Consider the following 20,222-nt stretch of genomic DNA (forward strand, 5'->3'; position numbering starts at 1 on the left):
GGTTGAGTGTATGTAAACTTTAATGTGATTAAGTTATTTTTTTTGTAATTTCCTTTATTTATTTTTGACTTTTTGCCTTTATGACGTTATTTGTATGATTTTCTTCTTTTTATTATATTTAATACTTCTTGTTAATGTAAAATATGATTAATAGAGACAAGTTAGTCTGTTTTACAGGGGACACCAAAAATGTATTTACCAAAATAAGCTCAAGTGATTCCTTATGGAATTGAGATGTAACTACTTCTTGACTTTATTTTTTGGTAGCTAACTTGTTTTTTAGTGCAACATGAGTAACATAGTAACATCCCACATTCCCACGGTAGTCACCGAGTCGGTAGTAGACTAGTACGGAGAAGAATACTCCGTAAGTCCGTAATAATTTTCCGGTACAAGCAGAGTTGGTCGTCACCGAAATGTAAATGGCGAAATCACAAACACCATTTCTACACTCCCTTTTCTTCATCTTCGTCTTTTTCATCGTATCCTCTGATTCATCTTCTCCATCCATTCTTCGCGGAATCCATCCCCTCGGTATACTCTGTCTTTCTCTCTCCTCTTTCCCTGTCAAAATCATACATTTCTTCCTAATTCACATTATCATTCATTCATACATAATCTTATTTTTTTTTGGTGAAATTGCAGACGCCACTTATTTCGATTCAGATGTAATAAAATGTAAAGATGGTTCTAATTCCTTCACCAAAGATCGTCTCAACGACGATTTCTGCGATTGCGTTGACGGCACCGATGAACCTGGTAATCCTTTCTTAAACCCTTTTGTTTTTAGGGAAGTTGTATTGTGTGACCATTTTTTTGGTCTCATTTCTTGTAAATTGAGCTAGAAAGTTTTCATGATAATGCTGGATTTAATACTTCTAGTTTAATTTTTAAAAAGGATACTTTTTTTTGTTTTTGCTCGACTATGTCTATAGTATAGTAACTAATATTGGTTGTGATGGTCTGCAAATTCAATTAGAATTGAGCCGAATACGCTTTGGACTGGATTCAAGGAAGCAATTGCAGGAAACTTGATGAATTGGATTAATGGAAATTGGAGATTCGTATTCTTAATTCTGATCAATTATGCACAATTCATCAATATACAATAATGAATTTCTCATGTTATTAAATGATCAATTTATCCCTTCAAGCTTGACTTGATTCACTTAACTAAGGTTTCCAAGCTTGGAAGATTGACAAAAATGCTGAGGTCTAGTATGGTAGATCTTTTGTCAAAAGATCTCCAGCCTCATATGAACTGGAGACATGACAAGTTTCAGGAAAATCCGAGTCAATCTTTTCCATGACAAATGACCCGTCCCTATTCAAGTGTTTTGTTCTCTCATAAAACATTGAGTTATGAGCAATGTATTGTGCACTTGTGCTTTCTTATTGCCGCAATGCATGATAATAGGCAAAGAAATCCTACAATCTCACTTGCACTAACAGAGATGCTTCTGTATTCAGCTTTTGCAGAAGATTTGTTAATTGTTTTCTATTTCTTAGTCTTCCACGAAATGCGGTTGTCCCCTAAAGATATGTAATGTGCATAAGGATCTGCTATTAAGCTGCTGGCTAAAACTCCAATCAACATCACTTTAAGCTTGAACTTTTAGAGAAGTGCTGGCCAAGAAGTAAGCGCTTAAATCAGTTGGTTCCTTCAAATGTTTGACAAAATTAAGAGCTGCCTTGAGACGAGGCTTTCTAGGATAACTAAGAATCTGACTTAGGTGGTGCACTGAGTATGACAGATCTGGCCATTCTACCAACCAATCTTCTATATGTCTCAGGATCAGGCAAAATATCGCATTATGCATAGCTGCTATCTGTTATGAATTAACATCACTGGAGAAGAAACTAAAGGAAGAAGAAAGAGATTTTGATTAAAATGGAAATACAGAGAAAAACGTGGAGTTATCAAGCTTTCGAGAGGCCTGATTCACTCCCAAGAGCTTAACAAAGCTAATATGACACCTCAATATTCTGGATAACTTTCTTATTGCCTAATCTCTCTTATTTATAACCTTTTCTGATTCTCATTTTCCTTTACTAACCCCGCCTATCTTCCTCCTCACCGTTAACAGATTAAATATGGAATACCTACGATACCTCCTTCCTATTAGGCTATTTCATTACAGTATCCAACCTGAATATATTTGGCGTGTAAGTAGGAAGTAGGCTCAGGAACTTTCATATTAGTTGAGATAAAAAAAAACAAAAAAAATCAAAAAAATAAAATAAAAGAGTTGAGGATCAAGAAACTAGAGGTAAAAGTAGTAAAAGAGTTGAGGATCAAGAAACTAGAGGTAAAAGTAGTAAAAGAGTTGAGGATCAAGAAACTAGAGGTAAAAGTAGTGATAGAGTTGGCATTAGCCTAACTGCGGAAGTACATTATAAAGATGAATAATACGTGCATAATATTGGTACTTAGGTGGAAGCTTACTAAATTTGGTCTAGTCACTAGAAGAGAAGTTTGAGGAGGAGAAACAGGAGAAACAACTTCATCAGAAATATAAAAAAAAATGTCTTTTCAGTGGGAACATTATTAAGAATGGTTAAATCTTTCTGAATAAAAGAAGTATTGAGTTGAAGATTCTGGAAAGGGAAATTACTTTCATTGAAGCTTTCTATGGTAACAAGAGTCTTTATGATTTTGAAGATCATCAACTTCTTAACCTATGAAAATCTATGAAAATCCACCTGATAGCTCTAGGGCTGGACTTGTCTCTACTTGTATCAGTGTTGTAAGCAAGACACTCACAAACAAAACCCCTAAGCTGTCCATAAGAAGAAGATTTGTGAAGTAAATTTTAGGAGGAGTTTTCTAATCTCTTTTAAGTAGTAGCCAAGATACGATCCCCCCAGAACCTCTAGGAAGCTTAGCATGATTCTTGAGAGCCCTAGCTACCTCAAGAAGATACATGTGTTTTCACTCAACCCTCCCATTCTGCTGTGGAACACCCACTACACCCACTACTGTCCTCTGAGAACTGCCCCATTAGCAAAAAAGCAGACCACTGCACTTCTCCTGCGAGATTTCTGTACCTTTATCAGAACTGATACACTTATTTTTCTTCCCAAATTGGTTACAAACATGAGCCATAAATGGATAATGGTCTTTTGAACCTGGAACTTGTTATCCAAAAGGAATGTCCAGGTGGTTCTGCTGGTCATCATGTAATGAACTCACTCACTCAAACTCACAGTTCAAGATTGTAATTTGTATTTGATAAATGCTTAAAGCTTGTAAACAGGTAATGCTTGAGAACGTTTAAGAGGTTCTCTACTCCCCAACTTTCACCTAATACAATCAAATGCTTAAGAACGTTCAAGAGGTTCTCTACTCCCCAACTTTCACCTAATACAATCAACATGCCTGCATACTCACTTCCCTCCCCTTTGAATTACAAAGTGCTTAAAAAAGACAAACAACATAAAGGAAAACATAAAAAAGACAATATGCTTAATGTTCCTTAATGGCTTTTCTCGCCTTTCTTTGGGTTGTTACCACTGTCCAAGGTAGATGCTATGCCTCTTTTTGGTTTGTTCCCACTGGTTAAGGTGGCTGCCACACCTAACCGAGGCCCACCGCTTCCTACTCTGCTTGCCTGCTCTGTCTCGCCCGTTTCTTCCTTGATTAGGTGTTTAGGATTGGCTTCCTAGGTCGACTAGGTGAATGCATTGCACATCAACAACAGTTACGAAATATGTAGCACCATTCAAAGCATGGATTTTATATGGTCCCCAATGATCTGTGTATCAGTTCAGAAATACCGTTCGTACTTGAACTCCTCGGAAATGGCTATTTGTGAAACTTTGCAAAAATACATGTTGCGCAATCATAAGCTATCAAACCCTTACAATTACAACCCTTCACATGCTTCAGTCTGGACAAAGAAGTGTGTCCCATCCTAGCATAAAACATATGTAATGCTACTTCTTTACAATTAGAAGAACTTGAAACAAAAACCTTATTCTGATTTATGACTCACTGGTTCAGCAACCAAAGTATTTGTTGACCTTACATTATTCTGAGCAGATTATGCACAATAGTAACTAAGGCTTTATTTGGCTCATTATTAGTAAAGGAAAGGAAGATAAAAGAAGGGAAGGAAAAGAAAGGACAAGAAGGGAAAGGGGAAGAGATTTTATTTTCCTATGTTTGGTTTAATAGAAGGAAATGAAGGGAAGAGAAAGGAAATGTAAATGACTTCTTTTAATTTTCTCCTTTCTCTCAAATTCCTCCAATTTTTGGGAGGAAAGAAAACTGAAATTTATATAAAGGATCTTTCCCATCAAATCCTATGTGACTTATCTAACCAAACATGGGAACATAATAAAAATCATTTCCTTTCTTTTCTTTTCCTCCCAAATCCCCTCAACCAGCCTAAATCATTACCAGATCCGGCATTCTGCAAAGTAATACAACCCTCCAAATTTCCTTCCATCTGCAAGAACATTTTCAGTAGAATGGCCCTGGAGCCTCTGATACAGACATTCCACATAATTGAATGTCACTAACAGGGTTTATTGTGTCAATCAGTCTTCCTATTGACATCAAACCAGAAGACTGCTGAATAATATCTCCAATCATTCTGACATATTTACATAATCCATCAGCTAAACGCACTCCAATAAGGTCTCTTAGCATGCTTCTGGAAGAAAATAAGAGCTGTTCATGTGTCATATTATCTGCAGCCCCAGAATCCACTAATCACTATTATGTACAATTAATACTAGGTGATTTAGCAAGATTACCTTCACAGCTTGACAAAGCAGCAGATTCGGACCAGAATCTTCCATGGGCTGCTTTCCCTTCAAGGTTTTCATCACCTCTGTGCAGATTGTGTAACTTGTGTTCAGCATAGTTGGATCAATCTTAGCAGTTGACCTGAAGGAATTATTTCTTGAGCAGTGGCGGAACTAGGAATGTTACATCTGGGGGGGGGGGGGCAATATCAAACATGTCGGCTTGAATTTGTTTTAATTTATTTTAAAAAAGACCATGTCAAAGTCAAACATATGTTGTTAGTACCAAGACTAAAATTTTAGAATCATACAGTATATCATAAGCTTAAAGAGCTTAAAGTAATTTTAATTTTTTTTCCAACACTAACAAAATATTGAGGTTATTATTTGCAGCCATCCAAGTATCCAACTAGGTTCCCCCTAGTTCCGCCTCTGTTCTTGAGTCCATGCACTTCATCACGTCCACTTATAATCTGCTCATATTTATAAATGTAGGTACTTGCCATTCTCAGTCACATACACTTCAGGTTACCATATTCTGTCTTAGAAAATTCTTAAGTACATTAGGACAGACATAAATATCTTCTTGTCCTTTGGCTTGTCATCCAACTAGGTTCCTCGCATCAGAAGCTGGAATACATTAAAATTATGTCATTGTGCAAATCAATAGAATGCTTTTAAGTTCTAAATTAAAAAGTGTAAATTCCTGGAAAAAGTAATTGTACCTTTTTGTTCGGAGTATTTGATGGCCGGGCATTGCATCTACAACACAAGTGTGTTCGGCGTATCTGGAATTATAATCGAATGCTCCTTTGATTAATTCCTTTCTTGTGCTATGATTATGAATTAATTTGTTGTCAGTCTTAAGGTGTGTTCTATTCATCTGACCTTGTGTGAACTTATCCGAACTCATTAGTACTTGTTTTAGTTATAATATATACTTGGGTAGAGCCTTATTTTTCCTGAACTTATCTTATTTGAAACTATCTTAAGGTGAACAAAATAAGGCCTAATCATTTCCTTGGAATACCGAAGCTTTCACTATTCTTCGGTCTTTAGGGAGCAACCTAAAATTTCAACTAGGAGCATTTATAGGTGTCTTTAAGAATTTTATTGGGAATTCTTAACAATTACCCATGCTGATTTTGCATATTAACAAGATCAATGCTTTATTTCAAGCTGCCTAGAAACAGGGCGACAAGCCGACAATCCATCCTGATTGTGTTGTAGTCTTCACTGGTTTGTATGTTTACTTGCCTTTTGCACTCATCAGAGTTATTTCATTGCCTGTACTCAATTGAACAAGGCAATTGTAGCACATAAAACAAGCGAACATATAAGGCAGCTAGGCAGAGCACATGAGATCATAACACATTCTGAATTAGGAGATATGATATAAACTATTGTTATTTAGTGTTCCGCTGAATGCTGTTTCGATTTGCTTGGGTCAGTGATCAATTTTGTTAACTAAAAATGATCTCTACTACATTTTAAACCCTATAATTTTAGGTTGATATTGACATGCATGCTTAATTGAGGCTAGTGCTTTACTTGATACCGAGGATGATGAGCAATCCTTTTTATATTTGAATTTGAAGATTTTTCCCTTACTGTTATCAAACAGAGGGAATTGAAGATCCTTCAGGTAGAATATTTGTCCAATACTCCCGTCATTCAATGTAGAATATTATAATCTCAGTAATGGTCTTTATTTTACTGATTGAGAAGAATTCGTAACTAATATGAAAATTTGAGGACCAGACGGTGTTTGCTGTATTGTTATTGTGTGAGTTCCAATTCTTGAGGCTTGATATCCCCCCCTCATGCGGGTAAAAACATCATGTGTTTTTATAACCAGGAGGTTATAAATTCGTATTTCCTGTTGAGACCATCCTGTTGCAAAATTGGGGTTGCAGGTGTTGAATAGAAATGCAGCTTCTGCATGTCATTCTTCAGTTACAGATGCCTTGTTTTTTACCTTTTGCTGATTTCTATTTCTCTATTTACCTTCTTTTATTTATCAATTTTATTCTTGTTCTATAGGTACCTCAGCATGTCCTGGTAGTAAGTTCTACTGTAGGAATCTTGGAAGTCAGCCACGCTTTTTGTTTTCATCTCGCGTCAATGACCATATTTGTGGTAAGGAAATGGAGAGATATTAATGTTTTCCTGTTCACTTGCAGTTCCGCAACTAATTAATTCACTGTGGACGCTCTTCAGCCTTCTAATGTTCTTCAATATTATCACCTGTATCATGTATATTACTCCGTACATGTTTTATCCATCTTCCGGTGTTTTAGCTTTTAGTTTTTCTTACGCAGATTGCTGTGATGGGAGTGATGAATATGATGGTGTCACTTATTGTCCCAATACATGTATCATGGGAGGCAGTATTGTTTACAGGACTGAGTTACACCAGACTTCTAATATTATCCTGGGAAAAGAAAGCAAACCTAATGGCAGATTAGACATGATTCAAAATTTGAAAGGTTTTATTAATTCAGAAGGCCAGTTACTTTTGATCTCATTACGATATAGTTTTCTCTTTAGTTTGTAACTCTTTCTACTGATGCAGATTTGAAGGTATTGGCACTCCTCCAGTTGATCATACTTGTTTTGTGGGTTCTTTGGCTCTTCTATCGCCGTTTTAAGTCTAGGAAACGACGGTGTCATGTATGATCAAAGTTTTCTTTGCTAGTGTTGTAAAAAAGTACGAAGTACTACTCAATCAAGGGCCTGTCCATCTGGCTTGTGTATAGATCAGTCATCTGATCCCATTGAACTGATACCATTTATGGTATAGATAATGTAAACACAGCTGTGGAGGATCTGAATTTGTACAAGAACCTGGATCTTTCCAAGAGACTTCATCGAAAAGATAAGATTGATACTGAGGATGATGAAGCGGACTCGGTGAAACAAAGGCGAGGCGTGCAGCTTGAGATCTCAAAAGTAATGTAGATTAACCATAGACCATAGTTGTTTTTAGTGTGTAGCCCGGGCGATGCCTCGGTTGCTGCTTTGAATAATTAAAATTCGATTTTTTTTTTCAACTCAATATTTAACTAAGATACCTGTAGACCGTAAAAGTGAAAAAGATTCATAAAGTTCATCAACTACACATGTACATTACCTGCACCATGCAAAGTAATTTTCCTAATGTTTTAATTGTTTAATTCACGATTTTCCTAATATTGTAACTGCTATTTTTATTCTAATATAGTCCATACGGAATAAGAAGTAACATAAAAATTTAGTTGTTTTAGACTTCATGTTAACATGTATTATAAATTAACGTGCATGGATAAACAACAATTAGTGGTTGGTTAAGATGGTAATGAGAGTTATTCTCCAAACTTGAGGTCTTGTGTTTGAACCTTATTGTATTGATTTTTGGTTGTCAATAACATCATATAACTTTGGTGAGTGGATGATGTGGCGTAAGCAGGAGAGTTGTATGTGACACATAAACATTTTTCGCAACGCCTTTTAATATATTAGTATAGATACTAGTTTCTATTATGAAAGGCAGTTCATAGTTTAAGTTTGCAGTTTTTGTTTCCGGAACAAATTTTAGACAACATATACAACAGAGAAAGAAAGAGAATTGTGACATGTTTGCCGAATGCTTTAGTTATTGATTGTTTGCTATTCATAGTTGTGTGTGTGACAAATTAGCTAAGTGATTTAATTGTTACTGCTCATCCATTGTTCTTTATACCACACCTTTTTTGTTAAGAACTTTAGTCTTCCGTTATTGTATGTTTAAAATTAGAGCACCAGCTGTTGAATATTCCTTCAGTTAATGTTGCCTTAATAATAAATAATAAAGTTTTTTTTTTTTTGACAAGAAGGACTAAAAAAAGACAACAAGGACAAAAATTAAAATGAAAGCGAGATAATTTGACGGCGACGAGCCCGGCCAGCAAGATCACGGGCGTCAGAAACCATCGATCTAGGCACCTTACAGATGGAGAACGACTGAAGCGAATCCAAAAGCCCTTGAACCTCAGCAAGAGACCAAGAAACCAACACAGGAGGGAGAAGCAGACGTTGCAACAGCCTTATCAATATGGTTGAGTCTGTGAAAAGTAAGAGAGAAGAAAAACCTCGCTTCACAGCAGCACGAAGCCCAAGAACACAGGCTCTAAGCTCCGCATGGAGAGGCGAGTCCACAATACAAGCCCGCGCACCTCCCCCAAGCGAAGCAAAGGAGACAGAGTCTGTGAAAGTCCAGCCTACCCCAGCTTGGTTAGAACCTGGAATCCAAGAACCATCAAAGACAAGACGAACCGTATACTGAGGGGGGAACAAACCCTGCAACCCACCAGAGAAAAGAAGCGGAGGAGGATCCTGCAGCCTAGAACCCGACTCGGGAACCCCAGGAGAAACCACAAACCTTACCACATCCTTAAGACGAGCCGACCAAGAATCAAAAACTACAGATAAGGCTGCCTCCGAAAACGATGAACCACGAAAACGAACGTCATTCCTGACAACCCAACAGGACCAAAGGGCAACCAAAAAAGAACCCAACACCAGATGAGGCGTACCAGAAGAATAAAATCTAGAAATCATATCTGCGCACCAAGAGGCAAACATGCCAGGAGGGGGCCGGGAAATCAGGGAACCCCCAAGAGAAGCAGGCCACCAAGCACGAACAAGGGGATAATGACAAAATAAGTGCTCAACCGTTTCCGGAGCAGAATGGCAGAAACAACAATGCGGATCCAGAGGCAAACCCCTTGCTTGAAGAAGTGCAGCAACTGGCAAAGCATTGTGCAGCAACTTCCAAATAAAGATTTTAAATTTAGGGAGAATATGAAGACCCCAAAACCGCTTCCACCAGCTGACTGGGATGGAAAGCAAATGCAGAGCTGAATATGACCCTTTGTCCTCAAGAGCAACGTATGTCGACTTAACGGAGAACAAACCAGCAGGAGTGAATTTCCAATATACAAAATCATCCATAGGAACTGAGGGCCGTTCCAAAGACAGAATGGCATTGGCTGTGGAATTGTCAAACAACCGACGAACCACAGAAACATCCCACGCGTATGAACGCGGATTGATTAAAGAGGAAACAAGAGTCGGATAATCCGACTCATGCACAGAATCTCTGAACGAAACCTGAACATTCGGAACCCAAGAATCCAGAGTAATCCGGACCCGAGCTCCAGAACCTATTTTCCAGGCTAACCCCTGTGAGAGCACCTGGTTACCAACCATGATCCCCCTACATCCCCACGAAGGCCTGGATGGAGGAGAAGAGCCCGGGACGAACAACCCAGGGTACTTGGCCTTGTATATACGAGCTAACAGCAGTTGCGGATGATAAATGAGACGCCAACCTTGCCGGGCAAGAAGGGCTTGGTTGAAACAAGACATGTTTCGAATACCCAGACCTCCCATACCCTTAGGCAGATGCAACAGGGAGGCAGGACGCAAAGCCATACCCGACGATGAAGGCGAAGACCGCCACCAGAAACGCAGACATAACTGATCAATCCGGTCACAAGCGGATTGAGGAATCTTGAAAACAGACAGAACATGGGAGATAGAGGCCACCAACACAGAGTTGATCAAAACCAACTTAGCCGCTGCAGAAAGCCTGAGCGAGGCAAAGTTTGAAATACGACGGGCAATCTTGTCGACCAGCTGATTAAAAGATGAGGTTTTCGATCTTCCTAAATCCACCTGAACACCCAAATACTTCCCCGGATGAGGCCGATGGCCTAATCTTAGAGAAGAGGAAAGAAAATCCCGGTAATCATCAGGAGTATTAGGGCTGAACTTAACGAAAGATTTCTGATAATTAACCAGCTGGCCCGAAAGCTTACTGAACTGATCCAAAACCAGGGTCACCTGTTGACAAGCAGAAGGAGAAACTTCCAAAAATAACAAGGAATCATCAACGAAGAATAGATGGGAAATTGGAGGGGCATTCCTGGAGACAGAAATCCCATGAATTAACTGCTGACGCTCTGCCAAACGCAAGGAAGCAGAAAACACTTCCATACATAGGACAAACAAATACGGGGAGAGAGGATCTCCTTGACGCAGGCCACAACATGGACGAATCGAAGTAGTAGGCTCCCCATTCACCAGAACCTGGTAAGAAACCGTGGATACACACTGACGAATAATATGAATCCAGTAAGGAGGAAACCCAAAACAAGTAAGAGCCTTAAACAAGAACTCCCAGCGGACTCTGTCATAAGCTTTATTCATGTCCAGCTTAATCGCAGCATAACACTTCTTCCTATTCCGGCAATTGTTAACAAAAGTAATCAATTCATGTGCCAACAAACAATCATCAGACATAAGCCTGCCTGGCACGAATGCATTCTGTGTCTCAGATATAAGAGAAGACATGACTCCTTGCAAACGGTGAGTCAGACACTTAGCGATACATTTGTAGATCACATTACAGAGACCTATAGGTCGAAACTGAGAGATTTTCTCTGGGTGGTCGACCTTTGGCAACAAGACCAAAAACGTGCGGTTCTAGTCCTTCAGCATATAACCATGAGCAAAGAAATACAGAATTGCCGAAATGACATGAGAACCCACTATTTCCCAGTGGATTTTAAAAAATGCCGCAGAAAATCCGTCCGGACCAGGTGATTTGTCATTAGCAATACTGAACATGGCTTTCCTAATATCTTCTGCGGTGAAAGGGCATAACAGACCTTAAATCTGATCCGGCAAGAGGTGGGGTAACTGAAGCTGATCCCAATCAAAATCCAGGGACGTTGAAGCGGGGCCATGAGTCTGATACAAATCTGAGTAGTAATCCAAAATTAAAGAACGAAGGGCAGGAGGGGAATCTACCCATTGATTCGAATCATTACAAAGACCAGTAATCCGATTACGGCGCTTGCGAGCCTGAACAGATAAGAAGAAAAGCTTGGAGGGTGAGTCACCCATAACATCCCACCGGACCTTCGAACGTTGCTTCCAGTACATAAACGTGGCCTGTGCTCGGGAAACATGCTCATCTCTCGAGGATATAAATAAAGAGGCCGAAATACCGGGCATGACAGAGTAGGAAGCCGCAGAAACTGCCGTTGTTAACTCTCTCCAATTTATACCCCAAGCCCGACGATGAGAAACACACCAGGACAACAGAAATCGACGCAAGGCAGATAATTTAGAACTCAGTGAAAACATAAGAGAACCTAAGCAATGTTGTTGCCAGAGTAAGATGATATGGGCTACTACTTCTTTTGCTTGCAAACACCAACTGTCAACTCTATACGGGCGGGTGACAGAACCAGAAGAAGGCTCATAACGCAAAATAATAGCAGCATGATCAGAAAACAGAATTGGTTGATGGGTAACACCCGCATCCGGGAAATCAAGCAACCATGACGACGAAGCATAAGCTTTATCCAGACGCTCAAAGGATACAGAATTATCATGATGACCATTCGTCCATGTAAAGGACGGTCCAGAAAAAGGAATAGACTGTAACTCATGATCAAGACGCCATTGCATAAACTGATTACGTTGAGGAATATGAGTAGACCCTCCCATTTTGTCATCTAGGAATTCAACCTGATTAAAATCCCCTACCAGAACTACTCTAGGATAATCAGCTAAAATAACAGATATTTCTTCCCAAACCCTACCCCTGTTTGACACATGAGGCGCACCATACAGAAAGAGCACGTGGCTTATTTCATTAACATTCTTAGAATATTTACAAAACACAAAGTTGGACGAAACCAAAAGAGGAACTAAATGTACATCAGGAAACCAACCCAAAAACAAACCCCCGCTCAAACCCTGAGCGTCACACCCACAACTACCTGCAAACTGAAAAGCAGATAATTTCTGAGTTACAATGTGAACAGGTAACATGGTTTCCATCAAAAACAAAACATCCAACCCTAACGAGCGGACAAGAGAACCGAGGTACGAAACTTTAGGGGAGTCCGCCGAGCCTAGACCCCTACAGTTCCAAGAACAAACTATCATGGAGAAGCTGGTGGCCCATCAGGGTGGGCCACATCACCAGAAATATCAACACACGGAGGCAAAACAGAGGGAGCCAAAACCGAAGAAAACTCACAAACACCCTTGCACACCCTTTTCTTCAATGGCAGAACCAAAGAACAGGCAGCAAGCAAAAACCCAGGAAAGGAAGAAGGGGCTGAGACAGCCTTGCGTTTACCAGGGTAGCGCTCCTTCATCCATTTCCAAATCCTGTCTCCTTTACGGGAAAGGCGTAGCTTCATTGGGGCTTTACCCTTCTCCCTTCCCTTCACATCTCGGCGAAGATTCGTTGCACCGTCCGACCCGCGGTTCGCCAGCGGCTCAGAAGAGAAAGAATCCGCAGAAACTGGTGAAGATATGGGAGAGAAATCCATACCAACCGTACCCATATCAGGTGCAGCCACCATCGGAACTCCCTGCACAACTGCGGAGGTGGTCGTCGAAGAAACATCACTGCCCACCAATAAATCAAAATCGTCCGAGGAAGAGTCTTGAATGTAACCCGAATCAACATCGGGTGTGAGAGGAAACGATTCTGACAAAGAGAGGACAGGTGAATCGCCGGCGGAAGAACGACCGGTTGGATCCGAATCCGATGGCGGAATCATCCAGTTGCTTGGACCAGCTTCAAAAGGTCCCGGTGGGATCGTACCCGGACCCGCTAACCCAGAGATGTCGTAGTCGGGTGGTTTATCTCCCCAGTTACTAGGTCCAGCTTCAAATGGGCCGGGTACATGATGATCTGTTTGGTTGACAGGTGAAGCATTTGGAAAAAACGGACCAGAAGAAAGGATACCTGAAGGCCCGTACCTGAATTGGGCCTGAACAACTAAGCCCAATGGAGAAATAAAACCTGGAGGAGCCAAACCAAGTTGCTGAGAAAAAAGAGGGCTTGCCCGTAATGGGCTAGGAATTACTGGACCATGCCCATCAAAATACAAGTCAGAGTCCATTTCAGGGGAAAAAGATGGGTCCAACTCCACATTGGGCTTTGTTGCAAGCCCACCAACCAACTCATGCTGATTATTTAAGTCCACCATAGGGGCTTTCCCTTTATCCACAACTGGGCAATTACCTTCAGAAAGAGGGAATTCACTTGGTGAAGCATGACGTGGAAAAAGATTGTTGGGGGCAGGAAATTGGCCACGTGGGCCATGATTTAGAGGAGAGCTGGCAGCCCCATTACCCATATTATGACACGTTTCCACAGGGGGTGGGGTTGAATGAGAGACAGCTGCCATTTGGAGAACCAAGTGATTCGCAACCTCAAGTTCATCATGCTGGTGGAGTGTTCCATATTGGTCCACTCGAGTCACGAAGTTGCCAGCACCACGGAACGCGTAAGTATCTTCCGCCGGAAATAGCCCAGGAAAGCGGCGACCACCTTCAGATGGTGGTTGATTGCCAGAATCATCACCGGAATCATCATCATCATTAAAATGTTGAGGAACATACGAAACTTCATGATCGTGATCACCAAAAAGAAGAACAGTTAACCAAGTCGCTGGAGTAGGAAAAATACCCCGAACCGCATTCAAATATAATGGAATATCCGCAGGACCATACAAAACACGTTGACCATGTTCTCGGAAAAGATTAAAACGGCGTTCCAAATGAAATTGAGAAGCAAAAGCAGTAGAACGACACGTAACAAGACCATGTCCGACAAATCCGCACTTTTTACAAAATCTAAACACACCTTCGTATTTGAACTGAACCCACGTGACGCGGTTGTCGCACGTGGGGAAATAACAACCTGAAATTAACGGTTTTGCCAAATTAACTAATACCTTAACACGAAGGCACGCAACCGGATATTCACCATGGTGGTTGTCGTCAACCCTAGTCACCTCCCCGACATGGCCGACCACCGCAGCCGCCACCTCAGGAGTGCAGTATTGGAGGGGGAGACCCTCCACAGTGATCCACATCTCAGCTAGGTGGAAGTTTAACTTGCTCAACACGGAAAACCCACGTACCCTTTGCAAAACCATTATGCTACCTTTCAGATGCACCCAGCCCTGAAGATCAAGCTCCAGTGCATCAATTTCATTCGAACAAATTAAGAGGAAGTCTGGTCCAAAAGCTTTCACACGGACAGGACCACGAAGACGCCAGACCCTATTTATCAAACGTTGCACCAACTCCACAGAGGAAACTCTGGTATCCCAAGTTTTTCCAACAACTGTGCAATTCCAGTTAATATCCTCCATTCCAGTGACAGGGGGGATTTCCATAAGAATCCCAATTTGATGAGGATAAATAAATAATAAAGTTATTACTAGGAAAGGCAAGTAGTGGTCTTAATCTTTGCTGTTAATCCTGTATGATCTGTTTTTCGGTTTTCCCTCGTAGATCCCCTGAAACTTCTATTACCATGCTTATGGTGGTTATATAGATTGACAATTGTTACCTTTAGGAAATTTGGTAATATTAATTCAATATTTGGCCGATTTTCTTTTATTAATCCCACCTACGACATATTTTTTTAATAATTCCACCTTTACTGTCCAACGACTTTTATTTGGCCTGATAGGACATAAACCTGTTGTAGGCGGTAATATGTCCCTATGTGGCAGTACTCTCTCTTCTCCCTCGATATAAATCACCACCATCAATTCATCACCATCTCGTTGACTTTTTCACCGGTTACCGGTCACTTAACCCAATAAAAGTCATTGGGTAGTGTTTGGGCTCCCAATTGAATATCAATTGGGCCACTAATTCCAAAGCCCAATGGCTCAAAACAACAACATCAAACCCGCCACAACCAAAAGGCTATTCAGCCATCAACCAAGGCCCAAGGACCAATAGCAATAAATGACCTATGGGCATTTATTATGCAAACACTATAAATAAGCCGCCAAGGCTCACACCTCAAGGTACGTCCAATTTATTGCCTTAAGACTACTCTCTAGAGAACTTCTCTCTCTAGAATCCGAGCATTGTTCTTACTTAGGCATCGGAGGGGCTTTCCTCGGAAACACCCCCGAGGCTAGTAACTTTGTCTTTGTGCAGGTGAATTCGGACATTACTCATTCAAGCTAGCAAGATCTTCAACACACTCGAAAGGGCCTTCATTCGAAGCCCATTGTTATATCCACTTCAACACCAGAACAATTTGGCGCCGTCTGTGGGGAAGAACACTTCAAAGCCTTGAAAAACACACCATTTTTCACTTGAAAAATGGAAATTCCCAACAATGACAACCGTGACGATGTCCTTGTCCAAACAGATTCAGGATCCGACGAGGGGGAGCAATTGCAACAAGTGGCGAAGTCACAGCCGACAAAGGCTACCGCCGCAACAGCCAGCAGACCTCCACTCCCTTCTCGAGAAGAAATCGCCGCAGCCATGACTATCATGCAGAACTACCTCTTCAATGAGAAAGAGAAGGCACAGGCGGAGGATCGCCGAGAAGCGAGGAGAATCAGGCGACAACTTCTGCTGAACAGGCCACCGCCTCACGAAGAAACTGCGAGACCCGAACGCACTCTCCCTACTATGTCGGGAACACACTTGAAAACAAGATGGAGAGAGAGTACATGGGATACGCAACGAAGGGCAGAACAGCAGCCAGAATGGTTTGAAACACCGTCTCCAACACCACAAGCTCTCCAAAGCGGGGCAAGTGACCACACTCGGATCCGAAGTTCGGTACATAGCAGGTTGCGACCTTCGGTCCATGATAGGCTAGGCAGCACCAGTGGGTCCAGTAGGCAACCCGAAGGCAGTGCCGGTCGAGAAGGAGAAGGAGGAGTGACCGAACTCCTAGCCCCTACACGCCCCCGAGCAATCCCACAGAGGAAACTCGAGGGGCGAAGGTATCAGGGCGAGGCTAGGAAAGAGGATCATGACCCCAGCATCTTCCCCGTTATCAGATGATATTGTTATGGAGGAGATCCCTAAAGTTAGGCTGCCAGCGCACTTAACATTTAGCGGGATTACGGATCCGAGGGATCACGTCATCTCCTATGAGCAGCAAAAGTTCCTAAGCCCCTACTCCGAGGCTTGTTGGTGCAAATACTTCCCAACCATGCTGACGGGAGTTGTAGGGGAATGGTTCAGATCGCTGCCGAAGGGATCGATCAAAAGCTGGAAGAAGCTGAAGAAGAGGTTCTGCGTACAATTTGTGAGCAACAATCGCCCTGAACGAACTACCGCAGAGCTAACCTCCATATAACAGGAACGAGATTAAAGTCTTCGGGACTTCATGGCCAGATTCATGAAGGATTCAACTAACATCCCGAACCTGCAGCCAGACGTAGCAATCTTCGCTTTGAAGCACGCACTCCGGGAGGGGAAATTCCGGGATGAACTGTCAATGAAAAACCCCTCCAAAATAGCTGACGTACTTCAAATGGCAGATGCGTTCATTAGAACGGAAGAGTTCAACAAGGAAGCAACAAGGTTGAAAGGTCCCTCGGATACGAGTGATACCAGAATGAATCAGAGTAAGCCCGAAGGCAATTCGAGAAAGGGGAAAGAGAAGGTGGGTGCGAGAGAAGCGAGCCCAAAGAAAGATGGGAAGAAGGGTGAATTTCAACCCAAGTACACCAACTACACTCCACTCACCATACCCCGAAGAGAAATTTTCAGCCTCCACAAGGACGATGAAAAGTGGAAGCTACCAGACAAGCTCAGATCAAACCCCCTTCGCAGAAACAAGAACAAGTGGTGTGAGTTTCACGATGACTTCGGCCATACCACCGAAGAGTGCAACTCGCTGAAAGACAACATCGAGGACCTCATTCGCCGAGGATACCTAAAGCAATACTTGCTCGACCAGAGAACGGAGAAGGAAGAGAAAGAAAAAGCAACGTCTGGAAAACTACAAGAACAGGCCCAGAGAAGAGTCCATGAGACCGAAGGGCAAAAGAAAAAGCCAATTCTCGTGGTATTCGGAGGACAAAGATCCGGCCACGCCAGCAAGCAACACTTGAGAGCCCTCTCCCACCGAGTCAACTTCAGCACTGTAGGGGAGAACCGACCTACACCCCCGAACATGAATTTTACTGCTGATGATTGCCTCGGAACCCAGTACAAACACGACGACCCGTTAGTAATTGAAATGGATCTCAACAACCACAATGTCCACAGAGTACTGGTCGATGGAGGGAGCGCCGTCAACATAATCTTCAGAAACTGTTTCGAACAACTCATCCTCGAGGAAGGAGAGAAGTCACTGACTAAGGTCAGCTACCCTCTGATTGGCTTCAACGGATCCGCAGGAATTCCCCGAGGAAAGATCACCCTTCCCGTTACCATCGGCCAAGGCCTAGCGGCGAGAAACATCCGAGAAGAATTCTTGGTGATGGATTGCGACTCGGTATATAATGTCATCATGGGACGAACCATGATTCACAAGATACAGGCAATCCCATCCACATACCACCAAATGATGATGTACGTCTTGGACGTAGGCTTCGCCGAACGGATAAAAGGTGACCAAGAGGTGGCAAGATCAACATGTCACACTACCATCCAAAAGCCAAAGCTGGGAGACAGTCCTGAAGAGGAGGATGAGAAAAGTTCCCCCCCCCCCCCCCCCCCCCCCCGAGAGAGGAAAATGATGCAAAGAAGAGAAAGGCAGGACCGAGCAGTCTGATAAAGCCCGCAGAGGTTGATGCTCGGCCTGAAACCCTTTCCCCCGAGCCAGACCAAGAAATGAAAGACATCCCCCTGGAGGATGATTCAGACAGAAGTGTCAGAATAGGCAGAGGCCTAAGCTCGGGACTCTGAATCGATCTGATCCAGTTGCTGAGGGATCACAAAGACATCTTTGCATGGTCAGCAGCCGATATGCCAGGGATAGATCCGGAGATGATCTGTCACAAGCTGGATGTTAATTTCGAGGCTCGACAAATCAAACAGAAAAAAAGGAATTACTCCTCGGAGAAGAACAAAGCTATCGCCGAAGAGGTGAAGAAACTGCAAGAAGCAGGTTTCATTGAGCCATGTATATACCCCAAGTGGCTAGCCAACGTGGTTATGGTCAAGAAAGCAAACGGCTCGTGGCGCATGTGCGTAGACTTCACGGACCTGAACCAAGCTTGCCCGAAAGACTGCTATCCCCTCCCGAGGATAGATCAGCTAGTGGACTCTACCAGTGGCCATGCATTGCTTAGCTTCATGGACGCCTTTTCAGGGTACCATCAAGTATTCATGCACCCCGACGATAGAGCAAAAACCGCCTTCATCACAAGCGCGGGAGTGTTCAACTACAGAATGATGCCCTTCGGATTGAAAAATGTCGGGGCCACCTACCAAAGATTAGTTGATTACGTCTTCGCCGATCAAAAAGGAAGGAACATCGAGGTCTATGTAGACGATTCCATAGTGAAAAGTGTGAAGGAGGAAGATCACATCAAAGACTTGGCCGAAACCTTCGCCAACCTGAGGAAACACAAGATGAAGCTGAACCCGAAGAAGTGTGTCTTCGGGGTAAAATCAGGGAAGTTCCTCGGATTCATGGTGAGAGAAAGAGGAATTGATAAAAAACCTGGACAAGGTCCAGGCAGCATTAGATCTACCCGAGCCGAAGACAAAGAGAGACGTGCAGAGGCTAACAGGCCGGTTAGCCGCACTGTCGAGATTCATATCGAAAGCTTCGGACAAGGGGGCACCCTTTTTCAAAGCTCTCAAACCAAAGACCCTCCCAGGAGGAGAAGCGGAACCTATCAAAAAGAAAGGTGTCCCGAGGAAGGTAGACCCCGAGCTGACATGGGAACAAGAGCAGAACGATGCATTCCAGCAGCTCAGGGCTCACCTAGCCCAACTGCCGACGTTAGCCAGGCCAAAGGAAGGGGAAACCTTGTACTTATACGTCGCAGTTAGCCCCGGGACAGTAAGCGCGGTACTTCTTCGGGAAGAAGAGAAAAAATAATAGCCAATTTACTTCACCAGCCGAACTCTAACAGATGCCGAGACTCGGTACCCACTCATTGAGAAAGTAGCATACGCAGTGGTGGTAGCTGCCCGAAAGCTAAGGCCCTATTTCGACCCCCATCAAATAGTGGTGTTAACTGACCAACCACTGGAAAAAGTGCTGGACAAGATAGAGAGGTCGGGAAGATTGGCTACATGGGCTTTCGAGCTATCTGAATTCGGCATCAAGTATCAGCCGAGGACCGCCATCAAAGCACAAACACTCGCTGATTTCTTGGCCGAATGCTCATATCAGGAAATGTTGGATGACACCAAAAGAACATGGGAAGTATACACTGACGGATCTTCCACAGTGAACGGCTCGGGAGCCGGAGTAGTGCTGATACCTCCAGTAGGAAAAAGCATCGAATATGCCCTGAAATTCGGTTTCAAAGCAACCAACAATGAGGCCGAATATGAGGTCGGGATTGCAGGGATAGAGCTATGCTTATCTCTGGATGCCGAACATGTTTGTCTCAAAACTGATTCTCAGCTCGTAGCCAACCAAATCCGAGGGGAGTATGAGGCCAAATGGCCAAGTA

The 20,222-nt window shown here is 42.6% G+C and overlaps 4 protein-coding genes across 4 annotated transcripts; 2 read left to right on the forward strand and 2 right to left on the reverse strand.

Annotated features, from left to right (window-relative positions):
• The first annotated feature begins 309 nt into the window (after positions 1 to 309).
• On the forward strand, positions 310 to 7,944 carry LOC110800004 (glucosidase 2 subunit beta). Its single transcript, XM_022005297.2, has 5 exons — positions 310 to 534; positions 646 to 759; positions 6,796 to 6,891; positions 7,074 to 7,241; positions 7,328 to 7,944. Exons 1-5 carry the CDS (start codon positions 423 to 425, stop codon positions 7,429 to 7,431), a joined length of 594 nt encoding a protein of 197 aa, XP_021860989.1. The 5' UTR covers positions 310 to 422; the 3' UTR covers positions 7,432 to 7,944.
• A 690-nt stretch (positions 7,945 to 8,634) lies between these two features.
• LOC130471874 (uncharacterized) lies at positions 8,635 to 11,127 on the reverse strand. The gene has a single exon (XM_056842214.1). It carries the CDS (start codon positions 11,125 to 11,127, stop codon positions 8,635 to 8,637), a length of 2,493 nt encoding a protein of 830 aa, XP_056698192.1.
• Positions 11,128 to 11,445: 318 nt separating this feature from the next.
• LOC110800006 (uncharacterized) lies at positions 11,446 to 12,618 on the reverse strand. Its single transcript, XM_022005299.2, has one exon. It carries the CDS (start codon positions 12,616 to 12,618, stop codon positions 11,446 to 11,448), a length of 1,173 nt encoding a protein of 390 aa, XP_021860991.2.
• Positions 12,619 to 16,966: 4,348 nt separating this feature from the next.
• On the forward strand, positions 16,967 to 18,495 carry LOC130471875 (uncharacterized). Its single transcript, XM_056842215.1, has 3 exons — positions 16,967 to 17,245; positions 17,363 to 18,284; positions 18,374 to 18,495. The coding sequence occupies exons 1-3, from the start codon at positions 16,967 to 16,969 to the stop codon at positions 18,493 to 18,495; spliced, it is 1,323 nt and encodes a 440-aa protein (XP_056698193.1).
• The last annotated feature ends 1,727 nt before the right edge of the window (positions 18,496 to 20,222 follow it).

Source organism: Spinacia oleracea, chromosome 4, assembly GCF_020520425.1.
Source record: "Spinacia oleracea cultivar Varoflay chromosome 4, BTI_SOV_V1, whole genome shotgun sequence".
Lineage (NCBI taxonomy): Eukaryota > Viridiplantae > Streptophyta > Magnoliopsida > Caryophyllales > Amaranthaceae > Spinacia > Spinacia oleracea.

Coding starts and splice junctions, on each gene's coding strand:
- LOC110800004 (XM_022005297.2), top strand. CDS start 423: ATGGCGAAATCACAAACACCATTTCTACACTCCCTTTTCTTCATCTTC. Junction 6,892..7,073: donor CGTCAATGACCATATTTGTG/GTAAGGAAATGG, acceptor TTTCTTACGCAG/ATTGCTGTGATGGGAGTGAT. Junction 7,242..7,327: donor CATGATTCAAAATTTGAAAG/GTTTTATTAATT, acceptor CTACTGATGCAG/ATTTGAAGGTATTGGCACTC.
- LOC130471874 (XM_056842214.1), bottom strand. CDS start 11,127: ATGTCTTCTCTTATATCTGAGACACAGAATGCATTCGTGCCAGGCAGG.
- LOC110800006 (XM_022005299.2), bottom strand. CDS start 12,618: ATGTTACCTGTTCACATTGTAACTCAGAAATTATCTGCTTTTCAGTTT.
- LOC130471875 (XM_056842215.1), top strand. CDS start 16,967: ATGGCCAGATTCATGAAGGATTCAACTAACATCCCGAACCTGCAGCCA. Junction 17,246..17,362: donor CGAGAAAGGGGAAAGAGAAG/GTGGGTGCGAGA, acceptor AGCCTCCACAAG/GACGATGAAAAGTGGAAGCT. Junction 18,285..18,373: donor TGAAGAGGAGGATGAGAAAA/GTTCCCCCCCCC, acceptor TAAAGCCCGCAG/AGGTTGATGCTCGGCCTGAA.